This window comes from Lissotriton helveticus, chromosome 6 (assembly GCF_964261635.1).
Source record: "Lissotriton helveticus chromosome 6, aLisHel1.1, whole genome shotgun sequence".
Classification (NCBI taxonomy): Eukaryota; Metazoa; Chordata; class Amphibia; order Caudata; family Salamandridae; genus Lissotriton; species Lissotriton helveticus.
The window spans coordinates 1,148,809,693-1,148,837,442 of NC_136067.1; the positions used below are offsets into that span (position 1 = coordinate 1,148,809,693).

Below are 27,750 nucleotides of genomic sequence, written 5' to 3' on the forward strand. Positions count from 1 at the left end.
AAAGGGGGAAGGAAGTCTCTAAAGCAATTGATATAGGCTATCTAACAAATAAAAAATCAGTGACGCATATGTTAAAAGCCTGGTCCAATGAAAATTGGTTCCCCTACCTCGATAGACTCCCAAACCAAGGGTTCAGGCAAGAGATCCTGAGGTGTCGAATTGGGATTAACCCGTGGATAAGAAATAAAGAGCTTAAAGCCAAAATGCTAGACCATGAAGGCTGTTGCAAGTGTAAGTTGAGAACCAAGGGAGACTGGCCGCATATTCTGTTGGACTGCCTGTTTCTCCTGGAGCAGAGAAAACTATGGCTGCGCCCGGTTTTCATAAAATATGAAATAAAAACGAGAAGGCAGGCAGCCAGCCTCCTAACAGAAATACCCTTCATTGATATTGCGATTGCCCTAGGGAAATTCTTAAAGGTGGCCCAGAGTGCATGGAGGCCCAAGGAAAAATGTAGTACTGTATGAATTTTACTTTTTTCTTTTTTCCTTTTTCTGAAACTTGCACAACGTTATGAACTTGAATAGGTTTTAAACTTTTATAACATGTTTTTAGGTATTGAACTTTTTAACCGGTGCTTAGTGTTTTATAAGTGGAATTTGTACCTTTGAAAATGAAATATAGAACTGCCTTTTAAAGAATAACATTTTAAAATAAGTATAGGTATTTATTGTATACACCCCTTATTGTGTTATGCTCACTGCTTTGTTTAAAGACTACGGTCATAATAAACATACATTTTGACTGACTGACTGACTCCTGGAGATATTCTTAATGTGTGTTATCTGCAGTTAGATAGAGTAGGCACCTGTAACAGCATTAGGGAATTTAAGTAATGTGTTCTTCAATTCATGTCATATAATGAAAAACTGAAATATTAAATAGGTAGCTATAGATTAGGTGTGTTTTTAAAAAATGTTCTTTGTTGTTTTTGGCTTATCATACATAGTGCAAGCCAGAACTGAGGGTAACTGAGCGCTGAACAGTTGGATCATATTTATTAACAAGTTACAGTTTTCCATGTATAGTAAATCACATCTTAACCAATTGCAGATTTCGTAAAGATGAGAAGTGTTGACAATATGTGATACATATTTTCAATGCGTCTATACACTTAACAAAGTGCGCAATGTCAAGTATGTGAACAGGCACTATAATCAGATTCAGGTGAGTTAGGGATATGAGGCTCAAGCTTTTGAAGACCTTGAAGGTTGTTACAAGGTGATGTCTGTTGCTTTTGCATCATTACACCAGACAGGCTTCTTAAGGACCATCCAGTGGAGAGAAAAAACTCAATGTTCTTTACTTCGTCCTGCATCACTAACAATCACCAACAAATGGCATTCTAGAATGTTGCTTTGTTTGAGGATGTCAGCTGCGGTTGTGAGAACTAGTGTGATATAATTTACACATTTTTGGAGGGGGCAAACTCCTCAGCCTTCTGCAAAGCCTCGAAACGAATGAGAGGGCGTTTCTGCTTTCTGAACTAACTGTAATGATGAACTCTTCCAAGGATTGATTAGAAGTAAGTTTTATTGACAAGCAAGCAGGTACAACTCACAACCTGAACCTCCTCTCATTAACTGACTCTCTACTCTTGGAATCCTGCTCCGTGGCACCATCCAGTACCATGGCAACTGAATGCATGCATCCAGTAAGACATCTTCACCCTACTTTTAAGTTTAACAACACCTAAATGTCTTACATGATTAATAGCCAGAATATTTTAGCACAACTTGGAAGGTACTACAGCTCTTCCACCCCTACATAAATGATTGCAATCATCGATGAACAACTCCTCCTTAATTTCCCAAAAGGATCTTAAATCACCCTGCAAGCAAAACTTGATGGGCCAAGCCTCCACAACATATTTAGCTACATCACGTAAGGTTTTATCATTGTTGCATTCCTTGTTCCACATTTCTTTTGAAATAGCATGTGTGGTGTCACAACTAGACTCTTGAATGGAAGCAACATTATATTCATCATAATCATTAATTACATCATCCTGACAGGGTAAAGGAGCTCTGCTCAGATAATCTGCAATTTGATTCCTTTTCCCTGGAAGGTATTCTACATCATAGGTGAATTCCAATAGTTTGAGGCTCATCCTAGCTAACCTAGTAGTAGCTTTGAGAATGACATTAGGTGTCAAAATCTTAAACAAAGGCTTATGGTCAGTACGTAAAGTTAACCAGGAACCCCAAATGATTTGTCTAAATTTTTCCATGGCCCATACCGTGGCTAAAGCAAAAACAATGGTAGACTCAGATCCGTCATCACAGTTTTGGGAAAGGACCGCCCCCTAGACCTTTCCAACTGGCATCGGTGGTAATAATGCTATGAGCCATGCAATCAAAGGCTTGTAAAGGCAAAGCAGACACCAAATCTTGTCTAATTTTGTCTAAATCATGTTGAAGTTCAGCATTCCAAATAAACTCATGTCTGTTCTTAAGGAGCTGTCTGAGGTTGTAAGTTTTGCTAGCAAAATTTTGCACGAATTTTGAGTAAAATTCTGCTACACCAAGGAAGGACCTTACGTCATCCTTCGATTTAGGTAGGGGGCATTCTCAATGTAATGAAAGCAGTTAAGTTCTTACTGGACTCATGTAAGGGAATCTGGTGGTACGCGGAGGTCAGGTCAATGGTTGAAAACCACTTAACATCTTTAGTACAGGTGAGAAGTTCCTCTATTCTAGATAGGGGAAATTTATCAACTAATATATTTTTATTTAGATCTCTTAAGTCCACACGCAAACGGCCATCCGATTTGCGTGCGACGACTAATGGGGCCAACCACTCAGCACATTCAATTCGTTCAATAATGCCTTTTGTAGTATCCCTTTTAGATTACATCATTGGAATTGTTATGTTTCTTTGTATGTTCTACATTCTGATTGTGGGAGTTGGCCAGAGAGATCTGGCTTTCCTATCTTGGTGGTTGTATAAGCTGTTATCTCCTGTGAATAAATTACTTCTACTTCAAGATCGGCTTCCCTAATTACTTCATAATTTGGCAACGATCGGGATCTTTTGAAGAAGGACTCATCTTCTGAAGTATTTTTTTTTTTAGGGGGGAGGTTGTGTAGTATCCCTTTTAGATTACATCCTTGGAATTGTTATGTTTCTTTGTATGTTCTACATTCTGTATGTGGGAGTTGGCCAGAGAGATCTGGCTTTCCTATCTTGGTGGTTGTATAAGCTGTTATCTCCTGTGAATAAATTACTTCTACTTCAAGATCGGCTTCCCTAATTACATCCAAATCTGCCATAACAGCTTCCCTCACACTGACAGGAATGTTCCTTGCTCTATGACACACAGGACGGGCATCATCTCTAAGTACAATCTTTTGAGAAAACCCATCTAACTTCCCTACTTTTCCCGAGAAGACTGTAGGAAACAGTTCTACAATATGATCTATATATTGTTTATCACATTCGTCTAAAATCATCACTTGGTAATCATTTTTAGGGTTGAGAATGATACCCAGGGCCCCCTGATCAATCCATCCTAACACAGAGGGTCCAACTTCTGCGACATACAATTTCCCTAAAGCCTTCCTACCTTTAAGTTCAAAACATTCTTCCACAAATCCCACCGTGGGTATCTTTTCGCCTGTAAATGTTACTGGTTGAATGTCAGAAGGTCGCAGATCTTTGTTAAGGGTATTAGCAAATAGCTCATTCCAAATATTCCGCTGAATAATTGTATACGGGAACCCCAATCTGGAACTATGTGTACTAAAACACCACCAATACATACATCACAAGTGGGTTTTTTCTTAGACTTGACACAAGATACGATATCTTCTGTATCACAACAATCAATGATACACAATATGCCACCATCACTTGATGAGTTTGCGTCATTGTTATCTGTGAGATTGTCATCAACACATCCCACAACTTTTTTGTTTTTATTTCATTTTATCCTGCATGCCTTTGTAAAATGACCAATCTTACCACATTAAGAACATTTGGACTTTAAAGCTGGACATTTTTCATCATTGGCATAAAGCCCATTGTAACAGCATCTATAGCAACATGAGGTTTTATCCACCTTGGGTTTGTTGAAAATGTCAACTTTTTTGTTAACACTAGGTATGGGACGTTTTTCATTCTTCTTATAGTGACCTTGAAATACTTTGCTTACCGTTAACCCTTCTTCGTTACCTTTGAGTGCCACCTTTGCGCACCCTTTTTACATCTCTGCTTTTCTTACCATAGCAAAGATTTCATTGAGAAAAGCATCTCCACAACTCCACAATTTCTCTGGGATAGCAGAGTTGTTGGAGTGCATGACTAATTGGTCCCTTATAAAACTATCATGCAAAGTACCAAATTCACAATTGATTGCTAATTTTTTTAAGGATGAAACATAATCCTCAACAGATTCAGTTTTACCTTGTTTTCTTTTAAAAAATTCATGCCTACACATACAGGAGGATGATAATGTGCATCTAAATCCTGAAGAGCAACAAGAAAAACATTGCTACTATCAGCTGATCTAGCTTTTTTCCATTTGATTAAATACCCTGTTGCCCTCAGGACCTAAGCTGTGAAGGAGCATTTTCTTCTTCCTGGATTGGGAAAATGTGACATCATTCTCTTCTTCAAGAGCATCAATATATTTTAAGAAGTAGTCCTTGCAATCTGGCCATTTGATTAAAGGTTCACTTGGACAGGGTAAAAAGGGAACTGGAGTATTCAATCCCCCTTGAGATGCTATGGTGCAATGAAGTTACAATGTCCTCTACAACAATAGAATAATAAAATATGAAATGCTCAAGAACTAAGGTAAACAATATGCTTTAAGAAAGAAAAAGAAAATATAAGCGTTAAATAAATGAAAAGTAATAAGCTTTGTTAGGTAAGTGTGATGTGGAACCTTCATACAATAAGCTTGTTTTACCGTCAACTTGTTCACTTGGTTCACTTTATGGCAGTAATTTAATTGTTGTATCTGTAAATATAAAGTACCTTAAGTTCCGTGAATATTAAATATAGTCCTGTTGTAAACTGAAGAAATTAACATTAAAGTCTCAATAATACTTCCGATGCAATCTGTTGTAAACTGAAGAAACTAACATTAAAGTCTTCGTAATGCTTCGGATGCAACCCGGAATTTGTTATGCTGAAAAAATATTCCCAAAAGGGAGGCACGCAAAGTTACGTAGCGTGACCTCGCACGCAACGTGACCTCGTCGTGACGTTGCTTGTAGAAGTAATAGGGAATGCCTGGTTCCGGCAATGCGCAGAGACGCGCAGGGACACTTGAAAAATGCGGCTGATGGCGCGGTCGTCTCGTTCCTGCACAGGTTGCCTCGCTCAGAATTTTAACAGCGCTCTCGCTCCAACAGCGGCTCGTCTCGCTCAGCACCTCAACAGCACGCACGACAACGGAGGAACACAGCTGACGGAAGACACACCGCCGCTCGAATTATGCGGCCGACAACGGTTAACAACACAAACCGTTAAGGTGTCAAGTGACGTTTTTTTCCCAAGTTTCACACAATCAAATGCTAAGTTGATGAATAGGAAGGATTTATGAGCAAAGTATGTGTAAAAAGTGAAACTTAAACACAGTCTCTTCACTCGTACCATCCAAAACACATTACTCATGAATCGAATGTCGATCTTTAGCCGTGAATCCTAATGAAGATAAAATCCAAGCAATTTGTGTAATACGTGAGACGTATATTCCTGTAATCACCAACAGCAATTAGATTCTGAATCATGAAAATCCAGTGGTGCAGTTGTAGATTAAACAACGTTGCTGTTTTTTTTTTAATTGCAAGGAAGTGATACTGATAAATAGAGGAGATGAAGATGAGACAGTTTCCACTTCAGGCGCAACAGTTGCAAACTGCTTCTCTTTATCCTTTAGACTTGTAGAAACATTAATTCCTTCTCAACTTCATTAGCCTTGTAGAAACTATGGTTCCTCTTGAAAATTCTTTTCTTTTAAAATAAAAAAATTGTAAAGTCACGGTACTCACAATTAAGTATGAAAGGTTCCTTCAATCCTTATTGCAGAAAAGGTTGTGATCTTGATCCTTTTAATATAGGATATCCATTTCTCTCGTAATCAGGAAATGTTCTTTATCTTTAAAATAAACAGCATGGGTCCGTATTCTCTGCTTGCATCACGCATCCATCGTCGCCAAATTGTAATGATGAACTCTTCCAAGGATTGATTAGAAGTAAGTTTTATTGACAAGCAAGCAGGTACAACTCACAACCAGAACCTCCTCTCATCAACTGACTCTCTCCTCCTAGAATCCTGCTCCGTGGCATCATCCAGTACCATGGCAACTGAATGCATGTATCGTAGCTAGGATACCACACTAACATTTTCCAACCAGAGAGATTCCTTACTCCTAAAGGATCAGTGATATCAGTGGTAATTCATATGCTGATTTTTCCCAGTGTTCCTAAAAACAGAAAACGTTCCCAGATGGTTTGTAATGATGGCAGATTATGCCTTCTTTCATTATAAAACTGGATGAGGTGGATTTTCTCAAAATATGTTTGACCACCAAGTGGATATATTTTATAATGCTTTATGGTTGAAAGGGAATGTACGATGTGGGTAATTGTTATTTTTCAGTTGGGTGGATTTGAATTAAAGTAATTATATAATAGCTCGTGTTTATGTATTTTTAATACAAAGTAAACCCGAATTGAAAAATGAAGAGTTATTCAAGAATGTTGAATACATCAAAATGATGCAAAAATGTATAATATTTGTATGCTTAACTGTTAAGGTGTATCTCATGATCTCTGCTCTTCTGCTTCACCTGAATAAAGACGAAAAGTAACATGGTTTCAAACATTCTCCTTAATATGCTTAATCTCATTATTATTATTTTAAATTTTTATTTTGTTTTTGTGTTGTGTATTCATTAAAACTGTGTCCTTGGGGATGCAGTAAAGAATACCGATGCTATTTGGCTATCTGAAGTATTCATTAAGCAAAGTAATATGCACCTCGAAAAAATATATTTCCTTTTAATATAAAAATGTCTCTACTTCTGTATGCTTGGGGTTGAGTAATTGAATTCTCTCTTTCCAATCTTTTGTTTCAGGTGACTGAACCCAAAGCACCGCAGTCTCCTTCCAAACAGTGGGGCTCTGTGTTTGTAGATAGCCTAAAAAGCATACAGGATGAAGAGGAAACCTTTGTCCCAACATGGTACAGCAACTGCATTCGGGCTTACAGCACAATAGCAATTCCAAGTATCGAGTCAATTGCAGGTAATGACTTCCAGCCACATTTGCGAAAAGATGGACTGAAAGAGGGAGATTATTCTTATCTAATTTTACATTTTATTTCTAAACAATAATAGTGTACAGAATCAAAGATCTAACTCTATAAAGATCCTTACAATGTAATAAGGGGGGGGGGGGGGGGTAAAATTGGGCTCAAGACCAGGAAGGGACTCTGGGGTGATTACATTTAATCTCATATTTTCAAACTAAATGATGTTCACATTGCAACAGTTTTTTCCCGATTTTACAATAATCCCTGTATTGTTTCCAAACGTCATTACATGAGCCCTCTTTGCCTATTACTTGATGATTGGCTTCTTCCAAAGTTTCTGAGTTTACCATATTTTGAAACCAGTCTTTATATTTTATTGGAAAATAGTTTGTTTCATTTAAACAAGTCGCATGGAGGTGTGGTATACGGGGTCTCATATTAAAGGAAAATGAAGCGTAAGAAGCAAAAATGATGAGTCCATGCAACTTCCAAGGATTTAAGAACCAGTGTCATTGGAGAGAGAACTCTTGTGGCTGAACATCTCTGGTCCCCCTCTTTTAGGTCAGGATGGGGTGGGGAATACTTAGTTGATTTTATAAAAGTACTCTCGCCAATCAGCACCACTGGTGTCATACTTCATCCTTGGGTCCTCATCCAATACTCCTAATGCGGTTGGATGGGGGTCAGCATTGTTGACTGCTGGAGCTCTTCTTTGAGGGTACGATGGGATCTCAAGTTAAAATTGGCTCCATATGTTCCCTATTCTTCTGGTACTTTTCTTTCTTCAGGGTAGCTTTGGCAAGGTTAAAAACGTAAAAAGATGATATTGGGTGGTATAAGCAGCGGCGCAACCCCCCCGGACCCACCCCCGCCATCACTCTCAAACATGTGAACATCAAAATGGGTTTCAAACCTTTTTATTATCGTTTTGTTTTTCTTGAGTCTTGGGGTCAGGCCCAGGGTGGTGACAGGTTGGAGCGGGAGTGTTGGGCACTGCCTTCACTGTGCATATGGATTTGGCCAGCCGTCTCAGACCAGCCAAACCCACATGCGCAGTGAAGCTGTCTCCCACCCCAGCTGCATCGGCGAGTTGGAGAGAGCAGACACAGGCTCCCAGTCTGTGTGGGAGCGCAAATCATCGGCGCTCGGACCAATCCTGAAGCTGCTCTCATGCAGTCTGGGTGCCTGTGCCTGCCTGCAGTGGAGAGATGCAAAAGAGAGCGATCCTGGAGTGCGACAGGTATGATTTTTTTTGTCTCAGTCGTCCTCAAATCTCCCTCCCACCCACCCACCCCCCGCCCGACCACCTCCTCCCGCCCACCCACCCCCCCACCCGACCCCCTCCGACCGCCCACCCACCCCCCCACCCGACCCCCTCCTCCCACCCACCCGCCCCCCCACCCGACCCCCTCCTCCCACCCACCCGCCCCCCCACCCGACCCCCTCCTCCGCCCGCCTCTTTTCCTGACACAAGCTGCTCCTGGGTATAAGATGTGTCATATGAATGATCTCACACCCTTTCCTTCTCCATTTACCACAGTTGGAATGAACACAGATTTTACCCCACAATTCACTGAAAGATGAAAGATTTTACATATGGAAAAAGAAGTGTACTAAATTCATTCATTCAAAATAGTTTATTTCGGGTTTCAGTGAGACCATAACACATGCATAACCATAACCAACAACAGTCATAAAACATCATAGGTACAGGAAAATACAGTTTTTAAAACACACTGTCACAGAGTATTGATCTAGTTACATAAGTGTTAATGCAGCCACAGTGCCATCAGTGTATTACTATAAAACTATTCTTGGAAGCCACAATTGCCTAAAATTCCGACATTAAAAACATTTGAAAACAAAAACTCGAATAAAATATGTGATAAAATCATATAGCAATTACAAATGGCTGAGTGTCCAAATTCCACCAGTCCTAGTTCCTTAGGAAGAACAAATTACCATGGAAATACCAAGTAATAATCAATTATAGTGGTCTACCAAAACGTTTTCTTATAAGCCACCCCACATAGATATATCTACTCACGGCAAGTACAATAGGCCCATATGGATGTGTTTTTAATATCCTCAAGGCTGTTAAATAGCTTGTAAGGGCCAGATGTATAACCCTTTTTAGCGGTCGCAAGCGGACAATCGGCACGCTTGCGATCGCTAAAAAGGGTTGTGGTATGTACAAACCCTATTTTGTGGGTCGGTAACCTATTACCGAATCGCAAGATAGGGTTTGCGAGTCACTATTAGAAAGGGACACACCTAGGGCTTCCCTTCCTAATAGTGAGTCGCACTGGTATGTACGATTGTTTTGCGACCGCAAATGCAGTCGCAAAACAATCGCAGTTTTCACCTACTTCAAGTAGGTTGTATGCCAGTCACAAATGGGCAGGCGGTCCCCAGGGGTCCCCTTTGTGTTAGGCAGCGAAAGTATTTTTTAAGAGCAGGCAGTGCTCCCACGGGCCACAGCCTACTGTTAAACAAGCATTTGCAATGCAATAGGTCTTGCATTTACAAGAGTTTGAGCTATTGGCATTGTAAATGACAATGCCTTTTATTGATGTGTTGTTTTTAAAACCGATAAATAAAAGGTATTGTCATTTACAATGCCAATAGCTTAAACTCTTGCAAATGCGAAACCTATTGCATTGCAAATGCATTTATACTATAAAAAACATTCAAAGGCGTTAGGAGAGAGTGTGTCATTTGAGGAAATAGTGCTCGGAGGCTGTAATTAAAGCCTACTGAGTAATAACACATGTAACAAGGTCTCCATGGGAGGTTACAAAATGAGACAAGGCGGTACTAAGGAGGGGCTACTAAGCCTATTGTCCTATGAACAGCCACAGTTTACAGTGGACAATGATACAAGACAATGAAAAATATATGCAGAGAGTGGGCGGAGATTGGGCGGTTCTTCAAGCCCCTACTTGAATACAGCATGCCTCTCAGAGCAGCGCATGAGTTGCCCAGGGTTGACCTAAAAATGAAACCGCAACATTTAATTTTTCTTTTTTGAATGCATCCTGTTTTTCTTTAAGGAAAACGGGATGCATTTTAAAAAAAAACAGCTTTTTTTTAAAAAGAAGTCACAGACATGGTTGTCTTCTGACCCCAGCAGGTCCTCATCCCTGTGAATGCTGGCCATTCCAAATGGGTTGAAAATTGCGACCTGCCTCATGAATATTGATGAGGCAGGTCATTGGCAACCTCATTGGGAATCGCTAAATGGGTCCGAGACACATTAGTACATTCCGTTTTGCGAGGCAGAAATTGCGAGTCACACAAAATCTCAATTTGCAACCCGCAAAACTGCATTGGTCCTGCATCTGGCCCTTTGCCCTAGGTTGTTACAGAGGGGTTTATGCCATTTCCTATGAGGGTGTTTATACTCAGGGCAAAAAAACAATAGATATTTAACATCTTTACCGAGTGCTCCACACGTGCAGCACAAGGAAAAATAGGGTCCCCACATGACCAGGTCTTATATCAGCAAGGTAGGGTTCAAATGCTGGATTGGCTTTAAACTAGAGAAAAGCTGATGTCAACTAACTCCGTCTGCCATTGCAATGGTACTACTCCATCACATATAACCAATATGCTGCTTTCACAGCTGATTTCGCATTAGTGGTAATGGCAGACGGAACTATACAATGTCGGCTCATGCCTATTGCTACAAAGGTCTTTTTTGTATGCAAAAACCACTTGATAGATTGGAAATTAGGGAAACTCATGATCTTGATTAGTTCTTGACAGTATGGCTCCAACTCCAGGGTATCTCACAAACGCATCCAAAATAGCAGAGGTTAAAGGTCTGCTACATCTCCATTCCGCTTGAGACCAGTTTCGAATATTAATGGATTAATAGGAGGTGCTTTGCTGTAAATTAAACGATGATCTGAGAAAATAATTTTCTTTGATGGTCACCTCTTTTGCCCCTACATGTTCCTAAATCTATGGCCGCACTCTATATGCAATATATTTCAATTATTGGTGATTCATATCTTGGTATCGTACTTTTACATCTTTTCAACAAAGCATGTGCTCCGTGCAAAAGAGAAGCACCTGCTTTGCCCATGTGTGACACCCAAGGACTGGTTTAAGCAATTGAAAAAACCAAATAATTAAATTTGGCCTCACTCTGTAAGGGAATCCCTTCCTTGAAAACACCACTATTGGATCTATGGAGGTTGAAGCACATATATTTTGTTTTAGATGTGTTAACGCCAAAACCTACCCCTATCATCAGAGAAAAGTGTGAATTTATTCAGAAGATTTTGTAAGCCCATAGGAGTGCATGAGATCAGTAGAATTTCATCTGCAAATTCGAGGGTTGGTATAGACTTGCCACATAATCTAGGGGAGTCGATCGAGTAGGTACTTGAGTATATTCTTCATATAGAGCGAAATCAGAGTTGGGCCAGCACGCAGCCCTGACGGACTCCATGCTTGATCGCAATGCGTTTGGTTAATTACCCTTTGTAGCCCCGTCTCACTAGTGCATAATTAATTTGTGCAAACTTATTTTATGTGCTTTTATGATATACTATGCTAAGTCGAAAAAAGAACATTTGGCTGACTGACTTATTCGTGCAATCTGTTTATTATGTGTCCCTCCCCATCTGCTACAGTACTTGCCGTAACTTGAGCCTAGGTATCAAATCAGTTGCTGTTTTATGGTCCACAAATGCTACGTAAAAATGTCCTTAGATAACTGGAGATATTTCCATTGCATTAAGGTGAATTGAAAGATTTGGTCTATATTACTAGTTTTCTGGCTAAAACCAGCTGGCAATGGGGACAGAATACTGTCATCAATTATCTAATCCTTCAGAGTATACTAAAATATATTTGAAAAGTGGATCATAAAATGTGTTGAGTGCCTTTAGACAGAATTTGTCCCCCTTCAGCAGTAAGATTGAGATGTGAATAGGTGCCCCACAGGGTATCACAAACTATGATTAAGAAAGATGCTGTCGGGCCCCTCAGCACTTTTGAATGATGGCTTTAAGCCAGAGATCAACCTACAGACTTATCTCCGGCATTTGTGGACTTAGCTTGGGAGAAGGAACTCGGAACACAGATCACTCCTGAAGAATGGGGTGATCTCATTGCTACACATAAGATATCCTTATGTGTCTGTGTGGGCGTGGGAGTAGGGACGACCGTGACACCAGGTGTGGGATTCAAAGAAGGTTTTATTTTTAAGGTTCTCTTGGGTTTTGACATAAACGTCTTTCTGTTTCTGAAGGTCAGTCTCTCTCTGGCAAAGGTGCTTTGGTCCGTGGCTGTGGTCTTCTTCCGTTTCTTACTGAGGTTGGGGGGTGTTCTCTACACCGGACACCGTCAGCTCCGTACCATGTAAGAGACCAAAAACAAGAGGGAGGCCGTTAGGTCACAGTCCTCTATAAGAGTTGCACCTGGGGGACCGGGGAATGTGATGGCGAACCCAGTGACTCGTGCTTACTCTATGTACAGTGCTCAGTGTTGTAGACGTGAGGATCTGAGGGGTGGGGGCAATGGAAGTGGAAGGGCAGGGTAACTACAGAGGGAAGCGACAGACAGGGACATATACACTGCTACTCTCGAGCACTCCGTCTCCCCACCCAGGCTGCCCAACGCCGCCGTACCTGTGACAGCCACACTCCTCCCTCGGGAGTGTGGCACGGCGGTTCACGGGGTCGTTGGCCTCCTGGCTCTCCTCTGGTCTCGAACCCTCCGTCCTCTCCGCGTTCTTCCTTCTGGTAAACTCCGTCTTCTTCTCCTTCTCGGCTTCGTACGCTCGCCTCCGTTCCACCTCCTTCCGCCTTCTCCTCCGGGGTGATTACACACGCCGTGTAAAACACTTCCTGGCTTTTACCAAATCCGGTTCCTCTGACGTCCTTCGGGCCGGGTCTTTCTTCTCAGATGCATACGCCCACTTAAAGGACTCGCTTTTTTCTCCCTCGTCGTTTGGTCCGTCCAATCCGTCCTCCCACTCGTTAGTCTGTGGAGAAGGCGGAGATGCACATTCAGCTGGGCAAGGGCGCCACCATTCCCTCGTGGTACGTGTCCCTGCTCCGTTACATTCCACCCCCCCTGGTTCCTCCCGATCGGGGAGAACTGGCATCCTGGAAAGGTAATAGGCATTCCCGTTGTCCAACCCTTTTCGGTGTATGACCGTGAAGGCAAAAGGTTGCAAAAAAAGAAACCAACGCAGTATTCTGGCATTTTGGGAACGGTTTCTTTGCATCCACTGCAGGGGGGCATGGTCGGAATAAAGGATAAAGGCCTTACCCTCCAGGTAGTACCTCAGTTTGTCTATCGCCCATCGAATGGCCAGGCTCTCTTTCTCCACCGTAGGATACTTCTGTTCCCTAGGATGGAGTTTCCTGCTTACATAGAGTATGGGATGTTCAGCACCATCCTCTCCTTCCTGGGACAACACCGCCCCTATGCCGGAGTCTGAGGCGTCGGTTTCTAGGGTAAAGGGCTTATCAAAGTTCGGAGGTATGAGTACGGGACTCGTAGTAAGAGCGCTCTTTAGGGTCTGGAAGGCTTTATGGGCCTCTTCGGAGGGAGGGTTCTGAAGGGTGTTCTTGACGTTTTTCTGTAGTAGATCTGTTAGGGGGCTGGAAAGATCAGCAAAGTTCTTGATAAAACGCCTATAATACCCTATGAGGCCCAGGAACGCTCTCAGTTCCCTTTTTGTAGTCGGAAAGGGAGTATGGGTTATGGCCTTGACCTTCTCCTCTTGAGGGGCTATAACACCCTCCCCTAGCATGACAATATCATCTAGATACACCGAGCTGTATTGGGTGTGAGGAGCCAAGACGGTGTTCATTAATCGTTGGAATGTGGCAGGAGCTCCATGTAGCCCGAAAGGGAGAACATTAAACTCAAAGAGTCCATCCTCTGTTGCGAATGCAGTTTTGTGTCTGTCCTCCTCCCTCAGTGGCACCTGCCAATAACCCTTTGTCAAGTCAAGAGTGGTTATATATCGTGCCTCTCCTATCCGTTCTATTAGCTCATCCACCCGGGGTATCGGAAAGGCGTCAAATGATGACACAGCATTCAGGGCTCGGAAGTCCATGCAAAAACGGGTAGACCCGTCGGGTTTTGGAACCATGACTATGGGGGATGCCCAGTTACTCTTGGACGGCCTTATGACTCCCAGCCTGAGCATCTCTTGTACCTCCTTCCTCACGTCTGCCCTTTTAGCTGCTGTGTGGAAAAGTAAATTTTGTCATGTTCTGTGTCCCTACGTGTCATCCATCATATGTTATGTGTGCATGATTAAATATGCATATGCATTCCCTATGTTCGATTAATGACGCAATTACAGTTGTGTCCACCTCTAGTATGCCAGTTTCCAGTTCTCGTGAATACTACGAATATCAGGCCTATGTAAAGTTACGTTGCCACGTTTCTCAGTGTGCACGTTATTCCATTGTAAAGTCCCCGTTTCTAGGCCTCAAAAGGGCCTGGACACCAGATTCAGCTCCTGTCTCCTGAAACCTCGCTGAGGAGCGATACAGCCCCCACCTGTATCCTCGACCCTTCACTTGCTTCCTGCCTCGCAGTGCCCGGCTCACCCTGGCTCTGCCTCTGAGTCTGCCAAGAATATGTTATGATTCCAGTTATCAGTTCAGTCCTCCTTCTCTGCATTCCTAAAGCTACTGAATCGCATCGATAGTTTCCGTCATTGTCTAGCCTTCACGTCTCCACGTTAGAGAAATACTGCATTTAATGGTCATTTAATATTCTTCATCACGCACTACATGTAGAATAATGCATGGTCCAGTCTTAGAATCAAGTTAGCCTTTCCCCTCCTGACTTCTAGTTTATATCAACATGTTCTCTAAACATCAGATACTAGATACTGTTTAGGTACATGTCGCCCTGACTCTCCAGACTTCAGTCTCTGCTCCTAGCACAGAGTTCATAGCCCCAGCTTCTCCTAGTAACACGTCATTGCTAGTTTGCGCGCACCATCAGGTTAGAGGTCCCGGCTCCTCAGGTAGCCCCCTCCATGGTTTCCGCCCCATTCATGACATATTCTGTTACGTTTGCATCACATGTCTATGTATACGCCCTGTTACACCTCTTTTCACCCTTATCTTTCGTGACTGCTACGCGTCACGCCTATTGCTCCACCCACTGCTACGCCTATTGCAATGTAATGCTATGTGTTTGCGTTATGTATATATGCTCATGCACTGTTATTAAAAAGTTATTCCCTTGTCCCGATCCTGACCCCGGCAGCGCTGCTGGGCCTTGCCATCCTATTCCTGTATTTGCTGTAATAAACCTGCAAACTCCTACTACCTCGAATCTTGACTCTTATTTATTGAGCTATCTGTTATTCATTTATTCATTCAAAAATAGGGTATTATTTATTTATTTACCACATAATGGCGCCCGAATAGGGACTTGCCCTTTCCCCACGCGTCGGTGAAGCCACGCCGACCCCCTGACCCTCTGCAGTCGTGACGGAACTCTTCTGCGCACCGGCAGATATTTCTGCTTCAAGTATCCCTCAGGCCCACGGAGGAGACGGAGGAGGCGGTCCAGCATCCAGACGAGACGGTGGAGGAACGCGGCGAGTCCCGACCAGAGCCCAAGCCGAGAGTCCAAGGTCCGAGGTATCCGGAGGCCCACCTGTAACAGAAGTCCGAAGTTCGTCCGTCCGGCGTCCAAGCAGTCCCGTCCAGTCTGAGGCCTTCCGTTCTTGCTGCCCGGTGAGTACCGTTACTGGGGTAGTATCTAGACAGGGTCAATTTAATTGACTCTGGTCCGTGGGTTGGTGGTACACAGACCCACAAACGAAGTGTCCACTTCGGTGGATACGGGTCCTGACGTGTCTCTTTATGAGACCGGTAAGTTTCGTACTGTTTCAGCAGTGCATCTAGTTTCTGTTCCAGTCAGTTCTGTTCTCGAGAAAATTCATGTATTCTGTGTTCCGTATTCCAGGTAGTATTCTGTTCGAACTGTTATTTTTAAATGTTCTTCATGTATTTTAATGTCGTGGTATGAATGGGGAATAAGTATCGTGTTCATTGTGTATTGTATTGTGTCTAGATTACAGTCCAGTCATGCCCTTGTTTTCTAAGTTACGTCAGTTAAAAACTAGAAAGGGTCTGCTGGAAGCAGCAGTTCCAGTTCCGCCTAGGGACAGTCCAGGTCATTTTATGTATCAGAAACATGGCATAAGTGCCATACTATATCTAGATTTATGGGTAGAGTATACCAAACAGTTAGAAGAAAAGTATAGATGGCCCGTATCGGGTACATGGGATGCCAAGTGCATCATGCGAGTAGAAGAGGCATTATGGAAAAAGAAAGCCAGACAGTCACAGAAAGATGCCATCGAGTTATGGCGCAAAGAAGCTCATAAAAGAACCGAAAAAGAAATCAGAAAGTCAGAATTAAGTAGAGAATCCTTAGAACGAGCACAAGAAAAAGAATTAATCGAGATAGGTGAACAGGTTAAAGCCGAACAGTCAGACAGACAGAGGCATGCTCTTATTAAGGGTATGTATCCTCTTCTTGCCGAGGGCTTGCCAAAAGCGACCCCAGAGGCATCCAGTAATTTCCCGCCACCATTAGTTCCGACCAAGCTACGTCACAAACCGACCGCAGCTGATATCTTCATTTCGTCCTATTTGGACGACACAGTCCCAGAATATGCAAATCCTGTCCCCGCTCCACCAGTCCCTGTAAATCAGGCACTTCCCGTTCCTCCAGACACCGGAGTACCTGTTACGGTACCCCAGGTCCAGCCCGCCACACCAGTTCAGCCCGCATTTCAATTTCCTGCCACACTAGTACGAAGAGGATCAGTCGACGACTCTAGTTTAGGGGCCGCAGGGGGAGGTACTCCTCAAACCCCGCCGCCACACAAGCGTTTAACGACAGCCGAATTACATATACAAGCGTCACAGCGTACGCCAAGACATCAGTCTGTAGCAGAAATAAGAAAATCCCTTGCTGAATGCGGCTATGATCCAGTCCCAGGCGAGGATAATATGGTTTTATATTCATTCCGCGTAAGAAAGGTGACCGAGTATCTAGTCACCTTACCGAATATGAAAGAAGATCTAGACAGAATATATCGTTTCATCCGTACAGGGGATGATCCAGAAAGCATTGGCGAGGCCATGTCTCAAAGGAAAGCTGAGACCCAGCTCATGATATTAAAGTTTCTGATCAATTGTCTAATAAGAGAACAAGATTACCCGTCTAAAGATCCGGCTGAAATGAAAACCCTGACAAGGTGGAGTGATAATATAGCCGAGGGTAAGCACAAGACCGTCGGTGCTATGGAGAGTATGTACAAGAAAATCCGTAAAGAAATAATAAAGTTACACGAACAGCGTAAAGCAGCACAAGTAAGCGAGAAAGAAAGTAACTCTGATCCTGAAGAGTTAGACGACGAGAATCCCGACAGAATAGCGTATGTAGGAAAATCTAGATTTCCAGATCGCCATTTACGCCTAGAACACAAGTCTATTTTTCATCATCCAGCACCAGAACAAGGTTCTCTAGAACAAGTGTTTCAAGCTACCGATCACATTCTGAAATCACGAATCGGTTACAGTGAGTTAAGTACCATGCATGAACAAGAACTAGTCCGATCAGCAGTCCGATGGATTACTGATTCTACCACTTTTCCAGACGAAATAGTGGCACAAATGTTTCTGAAAATGCCCCCAGCCGAACAACGACTGGCGGGTATGTATATGATTCAGCACCTCATTACATTGTATGAGGGTCAACACTCTGATCCAGGTCCGTTACACGATATCCTGAACGAGTTACTCCAGTATAGATGGAAAGGTTTAGGTACCGATTTAATTAGTGTCATTCTAGAACAGCGTCACAAATATAGAATGTTTTTGAATCCGCATTTTGTTCATGTCTCACCCCCAGAAAGTAAACCATTTTACATAGAGAGACAGAATCCGTTACGAGAAGTCCACCCAGTTAGAGGAACGGGTGGCGAACTAGAACGAGTGTTTGTTTACACTCCGATTACAAAGATGGAACTCCTAGAGATGAAGAAATTAATTCCCTGTCATGATAAAGATCCAGCAGGGTTCCATAGAGAATTAAAAGACATGCTCCGTATGGGAGAATACACGTATCCAGATATAATTAAAATGTTAAAGGTTCTGCTGCCCGCAGGGGTGTATGAAAAGCTCAAGGAAAAAGAATGGGAGGTGGGAGAGAAAAAGATCGATTGGGCAGTTCTAGAAGTCGAAGACAAGGCACGGGTACCAGGTACCGGTCTTGGAGCGAAATGTAAAGAATTACCGGAATTATTAATACAAGTTTTACCCAGATTATTGACAACTAGAAAAGAAGACTGGGATGCAATCTCAGCCTGTAAACAGAAACAAGACGAAGACATTAGTGATTTTTATTCTAGATTTGAGAAATGCTTTAGTATCAACAGTGGCCTCAAGACAAGTAGTGAGTCATACCCTCATCTTTTTGTTACTAAACTAGTCGAGAATTCAAGTCCACCGATTAAAAATCGAGTTCTGAAAGTCGAAAGCACCTGGCAAGCTAATACCCCGTCCCAGATGCTGCAGATGCTCCAATACCACCAGAATAGGATCAGGGAAGAACAAGAACACGAGAGAAAACGTATGAAAGACACGAAAATGAAAGTACTAGTTGCACAATCTGTTCCTCAAGACAGTCAGAAGAGGGGTCCGAATCAAGCCAGTCGTCCTGCAGCTCCCGTTCAAGGGAACTGCAATTATTGTAAACAGCCAGGTCATTTTATAAACGAGTGTGCAGTTCTGAAACACAACATAGCTACTGGTAAGACTAAAGAAAGACCACGTCCGCCTAGACAAGAACAAGTTTCACAGACTCCTCAGCCACAGAATGCACCACAGACAGTTACAGCACCGCAGCCTATTGCTGCAACACAGCACGTTACACAGCAGATGTACCAGTATGCACAGTCTGAGTATCCAGAGTACCAGCAGTATTCATGAAACAGCCTAGAGAGGGAGGTAGGCTTGCCTCTCATCGAGATACCTGTAGATCAAGAAGGTCCCTATGTTCACAGTCAAGTATTAGGGAAAGACAGAAAGTTTTTGATTGATACAGGGGCAAGTAGGACCACTATAAGTCACGCCGAAGTTCCAGGGGCTCCGCTCTCAGGCTCAAGAAATGTTTCCCTTGGATTTTCAGGAAAACCCATTGTAAATGAAATATCAAAGCCAGTTACTCTAGAAGTAGGTCCATTGTCCCGCACTACTGATCTGTTACTTACTAAGTCATGTCCAGAGAATTTATTAGGTATTAAAACACTGAAAGAGTTAGGTGCAGTTATATGCTGTTCCCCAGAGGGAATACGACTGTTCCTACGTGACTTCAAGGGTCACTATGTATTACGAGATTTTGATCCCAGATTGTCTAATGTCCCGCAGCATCTATGGGCGCAAGGTCCAACTGATGTTGGTTATATGCAAATCACACCCCATCGTGTGACTCTCAAGTCAGGTGTGGTGTTACCACGAATCAGACAGTACAGATTGCCACCTGAGGCTGTAGCAGCCTTATCCAAAATTATTGACGAGCTCATTGCTCAAGGAGTAGTTGTAGAAACTGACTCCAATGTATGCAATTCTCCGATCATTCCAGTCATGAAACGTACTGATCCAAATGCACCCCCAGTATATCGATTAGTGATTGACCTACGAGAGCTTAATAAATGTATTATTCCTCAGTACCCAGTGGTCCCAGATATCTCTTCCCTATTGACAGCCATTGATTCCGAAGCCACGTTCTTTACTGTAATCAACCTCAAGAACGCGTTTTTCAGTGTCCCTATTCATCCAGACAGCCAGTTTCTTTTCGGATTTTGTTTAAATGGAAGGAGCTATATGTTCACACGCGCTCCTCAAGGTTTCACAGAAAGCCCTAGTATTTACAGTCAAGCACTTAAAAGACAACTAGACAACATTCACATGCCAACTGACACTGCCCTGCTCCAGTATGTCGATGATCTCCTGATCACAGCCCGTTCTGAACGTGCTTGCGAGCGAGCATCTCTTACAGTCTTGTATTTCCTAGCCGAGATGGGGCACAAGGTGTCCCCTTCTAAGCTTCAATTCTGTGTCCAGCAAGTGGTCTACTTAGGACACTTACTGTCCAAGAGGGGTAGGCAGTTGACACCAGACCGTATCCAGTTAATAGCGAGTCTTCCTCAGCCCAAGACCCAGAAGGAGGTACGTGCTTTTATCGGCCTTACTTCTTACTGCAGACAATGGATTCCTCAGTATGCATTTCTAGCCAAGCCACTGATACAGTTAACGACACAGGAGGCAGCCGTATCGACTGTCCTCCCTTGGACATCTGAACATACACTTAGTTTCAATGAGTTAAAGAAAGCCCTATGCCAAGCTCCAGTTCTAGCGACACCGAACTACAGTAAGCCTTTTACACTTTTCGTCACTGAACGCGAAGGTACAGCATTATCTGTTCTCACACAAGATCAAGCAGGACAATACAAGCCCTGTGCTTATTTTTCGAGCACATTAGATCCTGTAGCCCAGGCTCTGCCTGCGTGCCTCAAGTCAGTTGCAGCCACAGCCCTAGCTATCAGACAAAGTGATTCCATAGTCTTAGGACATTCCCTGACAGTACAAGTTCCACACTCCGTGGAAGTTCTTTTAAACCGAACACAGACTCAGCACTTGACAATTGCACGTTTAACAGGTTATGAATTGACACTGTTCCAGCCACACATAGAAATCAGACGCTGCAACATCCTGAACCCTGCTACACTGTTACCATCAGTTACTCCGAATTCTGCCACACATGACTGCGTGGAAGTAGTTAACATTACGACAAAGCCAAGACAAGATCTGACAGATATTCCGTTACCAGACCCCGACCTGACACTTTATGTGGATGGTTCATGTATGAGAACAAGTACAGGAGAACTAGTCGCCGCGTATGCAGTGACTACTGACACTGAAGTTATTGAAACACACCGTATTGACACCCTGTCCGCTCAAGCAGCAGAGCTAGTTGCTCTGACACAAGCCTGTATACACGCCAAGAACTTGAAAGTTAATATTTACACAGATTCACGTTACGCATTTGGAGTTGTACACGACTTTGGAGTGCTCTGGCAAGAGAGAGGTTTCATGACTTCTCATGGAACCAAGATTCAGCATGGTCTCCTTATTCAAGCTCTGTTAGATGCCATACATTTACCGACATCTATTGCTATCATGAAGTGCAAAGCACATACGAAAGTTACTGACATTATTTCTCAAGGTAACGATTTAGCAGATCGCACAGCCAAGCTTACAGCACAGACTCCAGACATTCCAGTTAATCCGACACAGACACACACTCCAGATCCGATTACATGTATGACAGTTAAAGACCCTACACAAGATGTCATAGACATACAGTTACATGCTACTCCTGAAGAAATCAAGAAATGGTCCGAACAAGGAGGGGTCCAGACAGATCAAGGATGGTTAACGAAGGGTAGAGCCACATGGTTTCTCCCCGACTCTATGGTTCAAGTCATTATTAATACCGCACATAGTCCAGCACATTTAGGAGAAAAAGCTATGTTAGACAGTATCCAGAACATCTGGTTCAACAAGCATTTACGAGCTGCAGCCAAGCAGAAAGTCCGTACCTGTATGATATGTTGTCAGTTTAATCCAGGTAAAAGTGTCCCGGTGGAACAAGGTGGATTCCAGCCCCCTGACCACCCTTTTGAAGTCCTCCAGATGGATTATATTCAGATGGAACGATGTCGAGGTTTCAAGTATGTCCTTGTAGTTGTATGCGCTTTGTCCAGGTGGACAGAAGCATATCCAGTCCCAGATTACACAGCCGCGACCACTGCCAAGCAGTTGGTTCGTGAGTTCTTCCCCCGTTATGGACTCCCTAGAGTCGTATATTCTGACAACGGCCAGCCATTCTCATCTGAACTTATGAAGCATGTTTCCCTTTTGTTAGGGTACCAGTGGAAGTTCCATTGTGTACGCCATCCTGAAGCAGCCGGTCTCGTAGAGAGACATAACCAGACTCTGAAAATCCGTATTGCAAAAGTATGTAAAGAGAAAGGAGTGGACTGGCTAGTAGCTCTGCCAGTCGCTTTATTTTATATGCGCATGGTCGCACATTCCAGATCAGGTCTGTCCCCGTATGAGGTCGTATTCGGCCGCCCCCCTAACATGTGGGGTACTCCTAGACCCCGAAGTATTACCGATGTTTCAAGTAATATGCTGACAGATTACCTAGCTTCCTTGATGTCTGCCCTCAACTCTTGTCGTTCACAGGTTGCCGCCGCATTTCCAGACAATACCGAGGTGGCACCGCATGAAATCGTTCCAGGATCCATGGTCTTGGTCCGCAATTTTGACCGCTCAAGTCCGCTGGAGCCACGCTGGAAGGAGCCCCGACAGGTCCTCCTCGCCACCCGTACAGCCGTGAAGTTGGAGGGTCGCAAAGGCTGGGTGCACCTTTCACATATAAAGAAGTTTTATGGACTGGAACCCGTCTCAAAGAACATTTCCCAGGATTTGAAGGATTGCCAAAATATTGTTCTCAAGGACTGTCCCGCAAAAGACATTGCTACAAACCCTCCCCTGTTAGAGAAAACTCCGCAACAGGAGTATAAGTTGAAACTCCGGTCTAGTAAAATAAGTCAGCCAGTTTGATTGTCTAAGTCCTCCCCTAGGTGAAACGGTTAGACTGTTTCTGACATGTATAAAATAGACCCCCATAGTGAGAGAGTTAGTCAAAACTCAATTCGATGTATCGTTTTTCTATGTTTCATATTATTTCTCAGCATTATGATTTCCTGCACCAGTTATGCATTTTTCTTGTATTTCCCAGTTCTTCATGTAAATAAATCTGCTAATGCTACAATAGAGCACACGTTTAGTGATCTGCCTCCTCATGAACTCTCTTACCGCCTCGCTATGAAAAATAATTCTTTCATCCGCATGTTACATTACTCACATCAGACCAGCAATGCCACTAATTGTTGGGTGTGTGGTCGACTCCCCCCTTTCCAGATACCGAAGGGAGTTCTGCCACTTTTTCCTTATCCTTTTTCACATAATGGTTCGTGTGGAGCATGGTCCACGTTAACGTCATCCTCAACAGATATGTCTTTTCTTAACAGTACATGTTTCCCAGACAAGCAAGGTCTTCCCCACAGAACCGGGTTAGATCTAGAAAATGAAGTTTATAATTTAGGTAACTATTCTTCGAATTTCATGGTCCTGAATGTTCAGTCTGATACTACTCCAGACTTACCTGCTATTTCAGTACTACCAGTTAAAGGCGAGCTATGTGTCCAAAATAATGGTTCCGTACATGTAGGACATAGTGATTGTACTACTATTGTCAAGTATAGTGACAGTGGGAAATCCATTTTCAAAGCTTCACGTCATTCTTATTTTATTTGTGGTCAAACTGCATATGTTCGTCTGCCCCTCGATTGGGAGGGAACCTGTTACATTGCCTTCCTACTGCCACCAGTTTTCCTAGCCCCACCTGATTATCATAGAAACACACATCTAGTACACATTAGACATAGAAGGGAGTCCCCCATTGTCGATTATACTGAAACTGCTCTAGAACAGTATACAGATTTCAATAGAGGTTTCTTTTTCTTTATAGGACCTATCCAGAATAGTAAGCTGATCCGTAGGTTAACCAGAACCCTTGAAGCAGTAGTCAATGAGACTGCCTCTGCTCTAGGTAACTTAACTGAAGAGCAATCTGCTATGAGATTTGTCGTTTTACAGAATCGTCTCGTCCTTGACGTCATACTGGCCGATAGGGGCGGGGCCTGTAGAGTCATCGGATCTAGTTGCTGCATTTTCATTCCAAATAACGCGCCGTCTGTTTATTCAGCTATAACCAGACTCCATAAAATTGCCCATCTGTTACACCAAGATCCAGGCACCTGGACATGGTCCGGTTGGTTCTGGAATATAATTTCTGCCTGGGGATGGAAAGTCTTGTCCTTTCTAGGTATTGCAGTAGCGATCATATTCAGCTGCTGCCTCTGTATACAATGTGGCCCTGCGATTTGCGGCATTTGTGCTACATCATGTATTCCTAGTCCCAAGCCCCGTTCTAAATCCCGTTCCAGGATAATTCGAGACGAGCAAATGATACTGTATGAAATGATAGATGGTATCATGAATATTGATGTTTCCTGATGGAAACGTAGTGACAAGGAGGGAATGTGGAAAAGTAAATTTTGTCATGTTCTGTGTCCCTACGTGTCATCCATCATATGTTATGTGTGCATGATTAAATATGCATATGCATTCCCTATGTTCGATTAATGACGCAATTACAGTTGTGTCCACCTCTAGTATGCCAGTTTCCAGTTCTCGTGAATACTACGAATATCAGGCCTATGTAAAGTTACGTTGCCACGTTTCTCAGTGTGCACGTTATTCCATTGTAAAGTCCCCGTTTCTAGGCCTCAAAAGGGCCTGGACACCAGATTCAGCTCCTGTCTCCTGAAACCTCGCTGAGGAGCGATACAGCCCCCACCTGTATCCTCGACCCTTCACTTGCTTCCTGCCTCGCAGTGCCCGGCTCACCCTGGCTCTGCCTCTGAGTCTGCCAAGAATATGTTATGATTCCAGTTATCAGTTCAGTCCTCCTTCTCTGCATTCCTAAAGCTACTGAATCGCATCGATAGTTTCCGTCATTGTCTAGCCTTCACGTCTCCACGTTAGAGAAATACTGCATTTAATGGTCATTTAATATTCTTCATCACGCACTACATGTAGAATAATGCATGGTCCAGTCTTAGAATCAAGTTAGCCTTTCCCCTCCTGACTTCTAGTTTATATCAACATGTTCTCTAAACATCAGATACTAGATACTGTTTAGGTACATGTCGCCCTGACTCTCCAGACTTCAGTCTCTGCTCCTAGCACAGAGTTCATAGCCCCAGCTTCTCCTAGTAACACGTCATTGCTAGTTTGCGCGCACCATCAGGTTAGAGGTCCCGGCTCCTCAGGTAGCCCCCTCCATGGTTTCCGCCCCATTCATGACATATTCTGTTATGTTTGCATCACATGTCTATGTATACGCCCTGTTACACCTCTTTTCACCCTTATCTTTCGCGACTGCTACGCGTCACGCCTATTGCTCCACCCACTGCTACGCCTATTGCAATGTAATGCTATGTGTTTGCGTTATGTATATATGCTCATGCACTGTTATTAAAAAGTTATTCCCTTGTCCCGATCCTGACCCCGGCAGCGCTGCTGGGCCTTGCCATCCTATTCCTGTATTTGCTGTAATAAACCTGCAAACTCCTACTACCTCGAATCTTGACTCTTATTTATTGAGCTATCTGTTATTCATTTATTCATTCAAAAATAGGGTATTATTTATTTATTTACCACAGCTGGAATACGATAGGCTCTTTGTTTCACTATCTGTCCTTCTTTTGTGTGGATTTGATGTTCCGCCAAATGTGTACAACCCGGGGTGTCTGAGAATATCATTGAGAAAGGATATAGAGTCTCGGTCAATTCCCTTCTTTCTGTCTGGGTCAGCTCTTGATTCACTGGGAGGTACTCTAAGGACGACCCTGTATCACCGGTAGGTAGAGCAAGAATGGCCGGGCTAGGGGGTTGTCCTATCCATTTCTTTAGGAGATTGATGTGGAAGGTTTGTCTCCTAGTTGGTGACATGTGCAACCTGTATGATGTATGCCCAATGGTCTCTACCACCTTATAGAGCCCCTTCCACTCACTCCAGAACTTTTGAGTGGAAGAAGGTAGGAGCACCAGGGCCCAATCCCCTATCCCCAGGGTTCTCCATTTTTTTCCCTTATCGTAGTACCGCCTTTGAGAGTTTTGGGATTTTTCTAGATTCGAGTACGCCAAATCCCTCAGTTTCCCCAGTCTGGATCTTAACTGCTGGGTGTATTCCAGAAGGGTTCTCTGTTCGGCGGCCTCCTCCCGCTCCCAGGCTTCCCTGGTTATCTCCAGAAGAGACCGTGGTTGGTGGCCGTACAGGAGCTCAAACGGGGAAAACCCCAAACTGCTCTGTACCTGGGCTCTCACCACATAGAGGGCTAGGGGCAACATCCTATCCCAGTCCTTGTTTTCGGTGGTTAATAACTTCTGAGGGGTGTTTTCAACGTCCGGTTATACCTCTCTACGAGGCCATCCGTTTGAGGATGATAGGCGGACGTCCGGATGTGGTGGAGGTCAAGCATTTTACATACCTCTCCCATCATCCGGGAAACAAAGGGAGTACCTTGATTCGTTAGGATCTCTCGTGGAAACCCCACCCTTGAGAACAGCTCTATCAGTCTGTCGGCTACGTTCTTAGTAGTCGGAGCGCTAAGGGCAAAAGCCTCCGGGAACCGTGTGTTGTAGTCCACCACCACTAGAGCGTATGTATGTCCTCTTGAGGTACGGGGTAAGGGACCAATCAAGTCCATCCCTACTCTTTCCCATGGGTTGCCTATTATAGGAAGGGGTTGTAGGGGAACCGCTGGGGGTCGGGTTAGGTTCTTCTTTTGGCACACCTCGCATCGTTTACAGTAGGTCTCTGCCTCCTTATATATGCCTGGCCAATAAAAAAGCCTCAATATGTTGTGTGTCGTTTTCTCGGCCCCACTATGCCCAGCAGTAAGGTGGGTGTGACCGTAGAAAAGGATCTGCTCCCTGAAGTCCTTGGGGACAACCAGTTGTGTTGGTTCTCCTACTCTGCCTTCCCGATATAATAGATCATTGTCTATGCGGAATCTTGGGTACCCCTGGGCAGGGGTGGTCTGAGAGATGTGGGCCGCCTCACACGCATTCAAGAGAGAGGGATCGTTGGCCTGTGCGAACTTGAAGCCCCTGTCCAACACCCAAGGTTCTATGGATAGGTAATTCCCTACAGGGAGGTCTTTCAATTCCCTTTTGAACAGTGACAAAAAGTCCGGGTTGTCTAGTCCTATGATTAATTCCTCAGGCAAGGATCTGACTACACCCACTTGACGGAACATGGTTCCCTACCTATTGGGTGGAGGGTTATGCGGGCCATAGGGTATGGTTTTACGTCGCCGTGAACGCACCTGATGTGCACTGTTCCCTCATGGCCTACCTGGCTGGGGTGCAATAGTCGTTCCTGGACGACCGACTGTCGGCATCCTGAATCAAGTACGGCTTTTACCAGTTTCTTGTTTACACGTACCCTTACGTAGAATGATGGGCCCATCTCAGCGGTGTACATCACCGCTTTGGGAATGTAGCCAACCTCCATGGGTTCTTCGGGGGGTCTTCTTTGGGGGCATATCCTGGCTATGTGTCCCCACTCTCCGCATATCGAAGCACTGGGGCCCCTTCAATATGGACGCTTCCGGTTTATATGGGCGTGGCTTGAGTGGTTCAAGGACAGTCTTTTTTTACTCGGGTTTGGACGGAGTAGGGGTAGCTTTCCCCCCTCTTTCGGTGTCCCAC

The 27,750-nt window shown here is 43.8% G+C and overlaps 1 protein-coding gene across 1 annotated transcript in view; it reads left to right on the forward strand.

The window, feature by feature from the left end:
- Window positions 1-27,750, forward strand: part of NT5DC1 (5'-nucleotidase domain containing 1) — a 1,533,630-nt gene that overhangs the window by 1,277,313 nt on the left and 228,567 nt on the right. The window contains exon 11 of the mRNA XM_078648807.1: window positions 7,089-7,257. Within this exon, the coding sequence (XP_078504933.1) occupies window positions 7,089-7,257 (169 nt within the window). The remainder of the gene's footprint in view (window positions 1-7,088; window positions 7,258-27,750) is intronic.